At 35.6% G+C, this 13,422-nt stretch overlaps 1 protein-coding gene across 4 annotated transcripts in view; it reads right to left on the reverse strand.

The window, feature by feature from the left end:
* VPS13A (vacuolar protein sorting 13 homolog A) overlaps positions 1 to 13,422 on the reverse strand; it is a 253,825-nt gene that overhangs the window by 85,482 nt on the left and 154,921 nt on the right. For all 4 annotated transcript variants that reach the window (XM_058695652.1, XM_058695655.1, XM_058695653.1 and 1 more), the window contains 6 exons: positions 11,419 to 11,511; positions 10,578 to 10,934; positions 8,983 to 9,084; positions 7,533 to 7,691; positions 7,115 to 7,370; positions 5,617 to 5,777 (listed from right to left, as the gene is read on the reverse strand). In XM_058695652.1, coding sequence (XP_058551635.1) covers positions 5,617 to 5,777; positions 7,115 to 7,370; positions 7,533 to 7,691; positions 8,983 to 9,084; positions 10,578 to 10,934; positions 11,419 to 11,511 — 1,128 coding nt within the window. The remainder of the gene's footprint in view (positions 1 to 5,616; positions 5,778 to 7,114; positions 7,371 to 7,532; positions 7,692 to 8,982; positions 9,085 to 10,577; positions 10,935 to 11,418; positions 11,512 to 13,422) is intronic.

Below are 13,422 nucleotides of genomic sequence, written 5' to 3' on the forward strand. Positions count from 1 at the left end.
CCAGGAGCTGGTTCTTTGAAAATCCACAAAATCTGACTGTTAGGCAGACTTACCAAAAAAAAGAGGACTCAAATGAACAAAATCAGTAATGAAAGAAGAGAAACAACGACCAACACCTCAGAAGCACAAAGGATTATGAAGTACAAAGGATTATGAGAGAATATTATGAAAAATTCTATGCCAACACACTGGACAACTTAGGAGAAATGCATAAATTCCTAGAAACATATAACCTACTAAAACTGAAGCAGGAAGAAACAGAAAATTTGAACAGACCAATTACCACTATTGAAACTGAACCAGGAATTAAAAACACCCTAACAGGGCTCAGTCAGTTAAGCATCTGACTTCAGCCCAGGTCATGATCTCATGGTTTGTGGGTTCAATCCTGTGTCAGGCTCTGTGCTGACAGCTCAGAGCCTGGAGCCTGCTTCAGATTCTGTGTCTGTCTCTCTCTGCCCCACCCCAGCTCACATGCTTTTTCTCTCTCTCAACAATAAACATTAAAAAAAAATTTTTTTATATGCTCCAAACAAGATGGCATCACAGGTGAATTCTACCATTTAAAGAAGAGTTAATACCAGTTCATCTCAAACTATTCCAAAAAATAAAAGAGGAAATTAAACTTCCAAATGCATTCTATTACACCAGCATAACACTGATACCAAAACCAGATAAAGACACAACAAAAAAGGGAACTGCAGGCCAATATCTCTGATGAACATAGATGCAAAAGTCCTGAACAAAATATTAGCAAACTGAATCCAATAATGCATGGCGAAAAATCATCTACTATGATCAGGTGGGATTCATTCTGGGGACACAAAAGTGGTTCAATATTCACAAACCAAAGTGGTACATCACATCAATGAGAGAAAGGGTAAAAACGACATGATCATTTCAATATATGCAGAAAAAGTACTTGACAAAGTACAACATCCATTCCTGATAAAAACCCTCAACAAAGTTGGTTAAGAAGGAACATACCTCAACATAACAAAGCCCATATACGGGAACCCCACAGCTAATGTCATTTCAGTGGCAAATAACTGAAAGCTTTTCCCCAGGATCAGGAATAAGACAAGGATGTCCACACTTACTACTTTTATTCAACATAGTACTAGAAGTCATAGCCATTGCAATCAAAGAAGATAAAGCTTTCACTATTTGCAGATGACATGACATTCTATATAAAAAACCATAAAGACTCCAATGAAAAACTACTAGAATTGATAAATGAATTCAGTAATGTCACAGGATAAAAAAATCAATACACAGACATCTGTTGCATTTCTATTCACGAATAATGAAGTAGCAGAAAGAGAAATTATGAAAACAATTCCATTTATAATTGCACAAAAAATAATAAAATGCCTAGGAATAAACTTATAATCAAGGAGGTAAAAGGCCTGTGTTCTGAAAACTATAAAACACTGAAAGAAGAAACTGAAGATGCCAAAAACGAATGGAAAGATATTCCCTACTCATGGACTAGGAGAAAAAATATTGTTAAAATGCTGACGCTACCTAAAGCAATCTACAGATATAATGCAATCCGTATCAAAATACCAACAGCACAATGTATAGAACTAGAACAAATAACCTAAAATTGATACGGAACCACAAAAGATCTTGAGTGGCCACAGCACTTTTGAAAAAGAAAAAAACTGGAGCTATCACAATCACAGATTGCAAGATATACCAAAGCTGCAGTAATCCATGACAGTATAGTACTGGTACAAAAACAGACATGTAAGTCTATGGAACAGAAGAGAAAGCCAAGAAATAAACCCACAATTATATGGTCAATTAATCTATGACAAAAGAGGCAAGAATGTGCAATGGGGAAAGGACAGTCTCTTCAACAAATGGGTTGGGAAAACTGGCAAGCTACTTGCAAAAGAATGGAAGTGGACAGGGGCTCCTAAGTGGCTCAGTAGCTAGAGCATTGGACTCGTGATTTCAGCTCAGGTCATGATTGTGCAGTTCATGAGATTGAGCCCCATGCTGGGCGTGGAGCCTGTTTCGGATTCTCTCCCTCTCTGTGCCCATCACTGTTCTTTCTCTCTCTCTCTCTCTCTCTCTCTCTCTCTCTCTCTCTCTCTCTCTCTCTCTCTCTCTCTCTCAAAATAAACAAACTCAAAAAAAATTAAAAATAAGGTAACCAGACCACTTTCTTACATCATACACAAAACTAAACTCAAAATGGATCAAAGACTTAAATGTGAGACTTGAAACCATAACAACCCTACAAGAGAGCACAGGCAGTAATTTCTTTGACATTGGCACTAGCAACATTTTTCTAGACTCCTGAGGCAAGGGAAACAAAAGCAAAACTAAAGTAGTGAGACTACAGCAAAATAAAAAGTTTCTGCACAGCAAAGGAATCAGCCAACAAAACTAAAAGACAACCTAGTGAAGGGGAGAAGGTATTTGCAAACGACATATCCAGTAATGGGTTAGTATCTAAAGTATATAAAGAACTTATACATCTTCAGAACAGAAATAAGCAAATAATCTAATTATAAAGTAGGCTGATGAGATGAAAAGATGTTATTCCAAAAAAACATACGATGGCCAATAGACACATGAAAAGATGCCCAACATCACTAATCATCAGGGAAATGAAAATCAAAGCCACAATGAGATATCACCTGACACCTGTGAGAATGGCTAAAATCAGAAACACAAGAAACAATAAGTGTTGGCAAGAACGTAGAGAAAAAGAAACCCTTGTGCACTGTTAATGGAAACACAAACTGATGCAGCCACTGTGGAGAACAGTACGAAGGTTTATCAAAAAATTAAAAATAGAATTACCACATTACCTGGTAATTCCACTAGTATTTACCCAAAGAATATAGAAATACAAATTTGAAAAGATATATGCACCCCTATGTTTACTGTAGCATCATACAAGCGCCAGATTATGGTAGCAACTCACGTGTCCACCAACAGACGAATGGACAAAGAAGATGTGGTATACATAAACAATGTGACATTACTCGTCCATAAAAAATAAGGAAATCTTGTCATTTGCAACAACATTTATGGAGCTGCAGAATATAAATGCTAAGTGAAATAAGTCAGATAAAGACAAATACCATATGATTTCACTCTTATGTGGAATTGAGGAAACAAAACAAAGAAAAAAAGAGAGACTCAAGTATAGGGAACAAACTGGTGGTTACCAGTGGTGAGGAGGGTGTGGGGATGGGTGAAATATATGTAAGATATTAAGAGTACACATATCATGATGAACACTAATATATAGAACTGTTGAATCACTATACTGAATCTAACCAATTGTAATTTAATAATTAAAAAATTCAATTCAACATATTAAGTATGTTTTTAAAACACCTTTCACAGTAGGGGCCCCTGGGTGGCTCAGTTGGTGAAACATCCCACTTCAGCTCAGGGCGTGATCTCACAGTTCATGGGTTTGACCCCTGCATCAGGCTCTGTGCTGATAGCTCAGAGCCTGGAGCCTGCTTCGGATTCTCTGTCTCCCTCTTTCTGCCCCTCCCCTGCTTGCTTGCTCGCTCACGCACACTCTCTCTCTCTGTCTCTCTCAAAAACAGACATAAAAAAAAAAAAAAAAAAACCCTTTTCATAAACACAGAAAATCATTGGACAAAATCCAACATCCAGTTCTGACCAAAACTCAGCAAACTAGAAACAAAAGGGAGCATTTTCAACCTAAGAAAGGTCATCGACAAGAAAGCGACTCAAAACTTAATGGTGAAAGAATGAATACTGCTAAGATTGAGAACCAGGCAAAAATATCTGCTTTCAGAACATCTATTCGTACTGTACTGGAGGTTCTAGCCAATGCAACAGGGAAGTAAAGGTAAAATAAAATAATACATATCCATATTGGAAAGGAAAAAGGAAAAATCTTTATCTGCGGACATCAAAACTGTATCTACGAAGAAGTTACTACAACACGTGCATCTAGTGACATTACACAATATAGGTTAATATAAAAATCAGTGGTACTATCAGCAATAAAAATCAGAAATATGTAAAAATACCAACTTAATCATAACTTTTCAATCAACATTGAAAACCTAAGTCTAAAATTTAAATGGAAATAGAATGGACTCAGAATAGCCAAAACAACTTTGAAAATGAACAAAGTAGGACAACTTGTACTACCTGATTTCAAGACTCAGGATAAAAAGGTAATGAAGACAATGTAATTGTGGCATAAAGATCAACAAATAGATCAGTGAAATAGATGATAGAGTTCTGAAATAAACCCCCAAAGCTATTGATGAGGGACCATAAGGCAAGCTGATGGCCAAGCACAAGCTAGCAGAGCTCCTCCCCCTCCCCCAGTGAGATATGTGTGCTATTCCTCTGGCACTCCTGGCTGCCCAAGAACAAAGCAAGGAACAGAAAACACATGGTTAAACTTACAGAGCCTCCATCAGCTTACAAATACCTTAGCATAATTCCAAAAGGGCAATCTTATCAATAGCCTAATGCCAAGAACTCCCTACCATCTTAATATTAATGTTTTGCTAAAGGGAAAAACAACCTTAGCAAAACAGCTAGGCCTCTAGCAACCTGTGAGTCTTTGGCATATGGAAAATCCTTCAAGAAACTTCCTCTTGACTCTAACTCCCCCAGGCCCATAGTATATAACCAGTTACTCTTCACAACCCCAGCACAGCTCTTTCTGCCCATGGGTCCTGTCCCCATGCTTTAATAAAATCACCTTTTGGCACCAAAGATGTCTTTAAGAATGCTTTCTTGGCCATTAGTTCTGAACCCCATGATCGCCCCACTTCATCAATATGATCAATTTTTTTTTTTTTGCACAAAAGCACCAAGGCATTTAATGGAAAAAGGATAGTCTTGGTTGGAACAACTAAATAGCCACATGGCAAAACATAAACTTCAACCCTTACACCATATACAAAGATTCATTCAAAATGGTATTTGGAACATCCATTCAAAAGATTACTAATCAACAACATGTAACTGCATATAACATTAATACACAAAAGCTGATACATGCAAAATTATGCTGAGTGAAAGAAGTCCTGTTCCTTTTTGTACTCTGTTTACATGAGCTTCTCTATGTGCAATACACAATGGGAACGCATCAGTGGATGCGTAAGAATGGAGAAGTAGGGAGAGAGGAAACTTTTTGGGGTGATAAATATGTTCAGCATGCTCATTGTGATGACGGTTTCACAGATGTATTTTGTGCCCAAATTCATCAACTTTAAATATGTGCAGTTTATTGTACATCAGTTTAACCTCAATAAAGATGTAAAAATTTTCCCTCGCCATATTTTCTAATGAAAATCAAAGGATGTACACATACTACTACCAAGTCCAAAACAAAATATTGATGAGGCATTTAAAGTAACAGTCCAAAAAGATTTTACAAAGAGTCCTAAAAAAAAGTTATGAGAAGTATTGAACAAAATCCTACCACTGTTCATACTAGAGTAGTACACTTACTGGTAATGATTCTTTTTATATTAGTTATGATTTTATTGCAGTTTATATTCTTTTGGTATTAATTAGCTTTAGTTTTTTTATTAGCACACAAATATGCATAATATGACCCCACAAAAAAAATGGATCATTTCGTACCTGCACTGGAGAACGAATTGTTACCTTCTTACTTCCTTCCACTCCATCGACTTGACAAACAATAGATCTTTCAACCCCAGACTCTCTGTGTCTTACGGTGTATAGTCGTCGTCCCACTTTTGTTAAAGGAATCTTATCAGCAGTAGAGTGGTTAGTGGGTGCTAAATGGAATATGTATGTTTGTAAGTTTTTATTATAAACCATCATATATTAATTTTAAGTAAGTGCTAAATACCAGATAGATCATTTTTTAATATCATGAATAATAATCACTGAAGTTTATATATATAAGACTATAAAAAAAGAGAGATTTCTTTGTATAATCTACCATCAAGGGGTATTTTAAGAAGCCATAATACATTTCCCAAAGCATTCATCTAAAACCTTCAAAGTACTTTACCAAAAAAAATTTTTTTAATTGAAAAAAATTTTTCACTCAGTAGTTTAACCTAAGACAATAACATAAATGTTTTCAAACTAACTAACGAGACAAGTCATAAAATACAAGAACACTGAACTTTGGCTTGTTGTCATCATAACCAGGGCCTAATACCTTTAGGCAGTCACTGGCGATTACCAAAAGTAGCTGTAAATTTTCAGTTTTTCATCATTCCAATAACCTGTGATACTTTATGGTGTCTAGGACTTGATTAAACAAAATTTTATACATACATACATTTTATTGGAGTATGACTTATATACCCCTCCAATTCTGTAAAAATGTTAGTTCAAAAACAAATGAGGTAAAAGCTAGAAGAACAATTAATTCACTGACAACGCTGGGTCTACACCTGAAACCTAGCCACCGTTAAGCATCATTTTCTGACTAAAAGCACTAGCCATTAGTCTTAGTACCCCTCCCCCACATCTTAATTAATACTCTCCCTCCTCCATAATGATTTAAATGTCAGAGTGTCATAAAGGGGTGTGGGTGAGGCTTTAGGACTAATTAACTTTACAATGAATAAATATTATGACAATTAAATTTTTTTTTACTTTCATTTCTCATGAAAATGAGAATCAGAAAGGACAAAAAGAAAAACCTTCGACCTCAACAGGCAGAATATATAAACCATTTACAAACTCCAAAACCATTCCAGTGTGCCATTGTTGTGAATTCAAACTCTATTTCTAATTCATTCAGCTGTAAAACTAGTGGAGTATTACTGAATTATACTAAATGTGGTTAAAGCAACAAATACCAACACCTACAGTCTGTAAAAGCTGTGTTAAAGAACAGACCAAATCTTTTTCCTCCCCAGCATATAAAAAGCAGTGAATTACCATGCCCTAGATAATGCAGTGGACAAAGGAAGTCACAATTCACAATACAAATATATAGCGACAGTAAGCAACCAAAGTCCTGCCAAAGAAAAGACAAAATTCCCAACCTATTTGGAAGATTAAAAAACCTGTAAAAACCACAAAAAAGTAAAATAGGATATAAAAATGCAACTTAAAATAAGTTAAAGACCCAGGAAGATAATTTATAACTTACTAAGAAGAATAAAGAAGAGTTTACTGCTTAGGCTGGTCATTGCATTGAAATGATCATTGTCTTTAGTTCCTACATAATCCATACTTAAACTCTCTTCATTTTTCAATACGTAGGATCTTGCCAACGGAACATTGAGTACACTAAAAGAATCACTTGGTGAAACAGAGACCGGAAGTCCAAGAGAATTTAAAATCATAAATGGTGCTAGATCCCGTATGATGACAGCTGAAGCTCCAGTGGCGGCTTCTGTAAATGCCTATAAAGAAGAATTATCGTAAATAAAATGACATAAAATGACTAACAGAACACTAATGACCGTAAGACAACTAAGTTGACAAAAAACTTCTTATTCAATTAACAAAAAGGGTTAGCTCAGACGACTACACCAACACTTAAGGTTTCAAATTTCTTTCCTTACCTTGGCTAAATTATTTAACATTACAAGGCCGCATTTGGATAACGTAATGTTTAGTTGGTCTTTTGAATGGAAACTGATAACAGTTTTATATTCTGGCACTTTGTAATTTTCTTCTTCAGTATCTGACTCAACAATAGTCTTTTTTGCTTTCTTTTTCATCTAAAATGATACATAAATTATAGAAATATAAGGAAATTTGTTCCTAGGAACATACATTACTCATTTTGCAAAGAAAAAAAACAAAACAAAACTAGACAAGTCCCAGTAATAACATTAGAGACAACAACAAGTTTTTTCAATTCCATTCCCTTACTGGAATTACTTGGATATCAGCCAACTAAGGTCTTACAGGACAGGGGCAATATTAGAGGAAAAATAGATCTCATCCTCAATGATACTAAAATGGCAAGCACAATTCAAAAGGAAAAATACACACTAAAATTACTAAATGCGTGTGGCATCTGAATCAAAAGTAAAAGCACACACTTCGTAGCGCATGGGCATTCAGAGCAAGAGAAGTCATTTCGCTTACTGGTTATGGAATAAAGAATAGAAACCCAGGGATTTAGCAAGTCCCAACAACATTGCAGAATAGTGTCCTACAGCTCCTAAAAATCAATACCATCTACGAATTTTTAGGATTCACAGATCCACTGCCCACATATCTTCTGCTCTAAAAACCACCAAAGAAGTTCCTTTATCCAGTCCTTTATCTGAAAGATGTACAAAATAAGTGCAGTAATCTAATACAAAGAGTTGGACATGCTAAGCTAGTCACCTTTGTTGTTACATTAACTGGCTTTCAACCATTGAAAATCTGTCTGCAGGTGACAGAATCATTACTCAGAGGGAAGCCATACTAGAAATTATTCAGTCTCCTGTTTTGAAGCACAATTTCATCCATCTAAAGGCCCTGATTCTTAGATTACATAAATGTATTGTAATATATTTGAAACAAATAATAGCATCCTTTTTTCTATATATATGCACCCTTCAAAGGACAAAGGAAACACAGGGTAGACAACAACCTACAAGATGCTAGAGGCACTGGACGTGCCAGTTCTGAGCTGGGAACCTGCAGCCAGAAATGCATCCCACCTCTTTCACTGAAGATACTACTTTAGGGAAGTCTCTTAAGCTCTCTAGTCTCAGTTCCTTCACATGTTAAAAAGGAGTTAAAAACTCTAACTTCAGAGGGGTGCTATAAGGGGTCAAGCAAAAGTACATTGTTTAGAACAGTGTCTAGAACACAATAAAAGTTACATAATTATTTGTATTAACATAGGAGGCACTGGCCTTGGGGATGAAAATTGCATTCACAGGTCCAACAGGGAAGCACGCGTCAAGGTTCATAATGAGAAAACTTGAACTTTGTTATTAAAATTCAAGTGTTTTGTGTGGTGTGGACATTCTCAATTTTGGAAAAAAAAATTTCAGACTTCCAATGTACCTTGATTCCAAGATTCCATGGTCTAAAATCCTCAGTCTGATCAATTTCTAAAGGTTCAAGCAAAGGCTCCCATACACCAAACATTTCATTGTAATAATGGACCTATAGAGAAAATTAAATTTTGAAATAAGGCATTCTTAGACTTTTGAAGGTGATCTTCCTTGCTGTTTCCCACAACGATTTCTTTTGGCTATGTTATTTCTTTTTATGAAAACTGTTCTACATGCCATTTCTTGGTTTCCTGCACACACTCCCTCAGCACTTTCCTCACCTGGCTAACTTCAGAGTCTAGTCTTCACAATTTAATCTGCATAAAGCTCCCTTTTAAGCATCTCTCCTTGACTTCCAGACTGGGCTAAACAGCAAAAACTGTGTCCATTTATCATATATTAGTGACATGTTTAAACAGACCTGCCTACCTCCACTGATTTTTTTGAAATCTCTTGATGAATAACCTACAATTCAGTAAGTGCTTATTTATTTGAATTTTCAAAACTTCCTGGACATCCTAGATCATATGTTCTCTGCAAAATCTACGGAATCTAGCCAGAATTTCAAAATCTGACATCTAGTCAGTCAGTTATACCTTTATTAGTGTCTATTTCTGTATCAACACACAAATAATAAATCAGCTTATAAACCTTCATGTTTATTGATATAAGCTAGAATATCCAATTAGTTTCTACTAGATATAAACTCATAATTAAAACCAAAATATCTTCGGGGATAATTCTCAGTAGATAAATTGTGAAGCAAAATATATGTTGTTTCAAAACAAGCATTTCTTTTATAATTAAAGTACTCTCACAAAAATTTCAAAGTCACTAAAGATAATGCATTCTACAGAAGTATAAGGTATATTCTTCTAATTCCTATTACTTTTACTTTATTATTATTATATTTTGTTTCTAAGAGATAGACAAAGTGCGCAATTGGGGGGAAGGGAGGGAGAGGGAGGGAGGGAGAGGGAGGGAGGGAGAGGGAGGGAGGGAGAGGGAGGGAGAGAGAGGGAGGGAGAGAGAGGGAGAGAGAGAGAGGGGGAGAGAGAGAGGGAGAGAGAGAGAGGGAGAGAGAGAGAGGGAGAGAGAGAGAGGGAGAGTGAGAGGGAGGGAGGGAGAGAGATTCTTAAGTAGGCTTTACACTCAGCGTGGAGTCCAGGGCTCAATCTCATGACCCTGGGATCAGGACATGAGTCAAATTCAAGAGTCCGATGCTCAACCATCAACCACCCGGCACCCCACTATTACTCTTTTAGAAGAGATTCAGAAATAATCTATTATCCTTTTAAAGGATAAAAAGATATTCCATTCTTAAAAATAAGAATTTTGACTCTATTCAACATTACTAACGTATCACTTTTAAATTGATAAACACCAACTGAAATATCCAAGTTAACTTTATATTTCAATAAAAGTAATATACGCATAAGAGCAACTATATCAAGGGCATAAATCTGTGTACTTTCTTCCAAAAGTTTTGTGAGCCAGCATCATCTTTACAATAAGCCTAATGAAAATATTTACATAAGATTTCACAAATATTCCACATGTAGAACTATTTGTTATAGAATCTAGAAAAATACTACATATGCTTACTTCTAATTCAAGCTGACAGTATAGATTTATCAAGGAACTCCAGTTTTTGCCTTCCCCCGAAAAACGTGACTTTGCTAACAGCATAGGCACTGTTCTGTGACCAACTCCAGCCTCAAGAACTATAAAAATAGAATCAATGTTCACTCTTATGATCTCTCCTCTGAGTATCAATTCAGTTGTGGGAGCTTTGTTTTCAACTTCATTTGGTTCTTCAAGAAACCACATTTTTAAACTCTTAGTATCCTTCTTTTCCCATAAATGTGCTGTAGAAGAAGCAGTATCCTCGGGGATGGTTTCCTTAGATGTATAAAGTGCTGACGTTATGGTAATCACAGTATTTATGATAACTGGTGAAACCTAAGGGGAAAAATTAAAAGTAATGAAAAATCTACACATAACACTTTCAAAATTAGGTATTTAAAAAAATATTAGATATACTCGAAGGATCATGAAGAATATTAAACTAACATCACTACCCAGAGAATAGATATAATTGCCTACAAAAATTTTATAATGATTTCAATTTTTAAAATATTTACATGAATCTTATAGATATTAAACTGATCAAGTGGAAGTTCAACTATATATACTGTAGGAATGTCAGATGTTATCCACAGAAGGAGTCAAACACCAATAATAAAATATACAGCATTCGTTATAAAATGTGTATTAAATAATACATCACAAATAACGTGTCACATAAAAATATTTTCAGAAACACAGCTCCATTTTTGATTATTTAACAATTAAAAGGCAATATAATAATTGCTTACTGCTAGGTTTTACTAATTTTTTAAAGGGTGCACTAAAGATATGAACAACTGACTGCATTTTAACTTACCTTCAGTGTCAAGGATTTTACTGATATATCAATCACTTGTGGATTTGCACTTATTTGAGTAGCTTGATAGAATAAGTCACAGGGCTGCAAAACCTATGAGAGAGAATTCAAGCCCAGCAAATTTACACTGTTCTAAAACGGTTTTATTTAGAGATATTTCTAGTAATAGCTAAGTTAAAGAAGTTAGTCAAAGTAACTTTTAAAAACGTGACTCAATAACACAATTATCTTTTATACCTATCATTTATATTAGAAATTATTAACAATAGCAACAATATTAATTAAACATAGTAAGTCAAAAGATACATTAAATATATGAAAGCCCCATAAAACCTGATTTTATATACTTTATTTTACTTACTATAATAGAATTTTTTCATGGTATTTTTTCATTATAAAATTGAAACAAAATTATATAGGAGAACTACCAAAGACGAAGAAATTATAAGTACATTAGATTTACTAAAGAAGTCTTAATGTAATTATAAATTAATTGAGCTTCCTTTAGGTGTGGTAGCACAATTCTGCCCTCTAGCCCCCAAAGACTCAGGCTCCTCTCAAATGCATAATATATTCATTTACCTCCTAAGGTTTCTAATAGCCTCATCCCAGAAGTCTAAAATCTCATCATCTATATCTTTTATCTTATCACACATGAATCTTCTCTGTATCTCTCACTGATTCAAAAATCCCCAAATCTCACCTCTTTTTATCTGTTTAGCTCAAGGTCTAAAATCTAAATTGGGTACAGGTACTGAGATGAAGTACATGGGTATAATCTATGAAGTATAACGGCACAGTTTCCCTTTTGTGGATCTGTGAAAGGAAGAGGAGTTATCTGCCCCCACCCTCCCAACACAGAATGGTGGGGCAGACATAGGGTAACAATTACAGATGTTCTAGTTCAAATGGGGAGAATGAAAGGTAAAAAGAAGTCACTAGCACAACGTAGCTTTGAACTCCACCCAGCTAAATGAGTTTCTCGATTAGGTTTCAAAGCCTAGGATCAATTCTCTGTGGTGCTCATTTCTACCCTGAGAGTCATCCTTCCATTTCTAGAAAAGGTAGCATAAATTTGCAACTGAGTAGTTTTACCATCCTGCTTCTTGCCAGTAGAATTTTGGAGATGCAAAGAGTCTCTCTTCATCTTGTTCTCTCTGTCCCTCTCAGTCCATCCTCACAGTGTTTCTATTAAAATACTTTTCTCAAGAACCTTGAGGGCCTTCTGAAAATTTTATGAGGTTTCATTGCATTAGACAAAAGCAACACCCACTGCTCTTTTTGAGATAATCATGGCCTCCTGTTGAAATGGCTAACAGGTGATACCTTTATAATTCCTAGACACTCTCTGTTTGAGAAGATCTGTGAAACACACATTAATCCTTCAAAATCTCTTGAAAGGGCCCTTCCTGTGTATGAACACTGTGTTTTTTTATCCTGAGATTTAGCAAAAGTTTATATACAGTCTTTTCTCTATGCCCCACTTTTGGGAGCTATTTCTGACTTTTAGCATCTTCTGCCATTTGAAAAGCTAAGGAATTATCAAAATCATGAAGTTCGGGTTCTTTTTAACTGTTCTTCCTCAATTTATCCCTCTGGTCTAGCATTTTACTATAAACAGTAAGAAAACAGGCAACATTGGGGCATCTGGGTGGCTCCGTCTGTTAAGCATCTGACTGCGGCTCAGGTCATGATCCTGTAGTTGGTGAGTTCAAGCTCCGCGTTGGGCTCTGTGCTTTCAGCTCAGAGCCTGAAGCCTGCTTTGGATTCTGTGTCTCCCCCTCTCTCTGCCCTCCCCTCCTCCCTGCTTGTGTTCTTTGTCTCTCTCTCTCGAAAATCAATTAACATTAAAAAATGAAAAAAGAAAGCAGCCAACATCTTCAAATCAGGCAGCTTAGAAATCTCCTTAGCTATATATATATAGCTCCATGTTTTCCACTCATAAGTTCTGCTTTCCAGACAACACAAGACACAGTTTTGCAAAGCTCTTTGTATTATAACTCA

This window comes from Neofelis nebulosa, chromosome 12 (assembly GCF_028018385.1).
Source record: "Neofelis nebulosa isolate mNeoNeb1 chromosome 12, mNeoNeb1.pri, whole genome shotgun sequence".
Classification (NCBI taxonomy): Eukaryota; Metazoa; Chordata; class Mammalia; order Carnivora; family Felidae; genus Neofelis; species Neofelis nebulosa.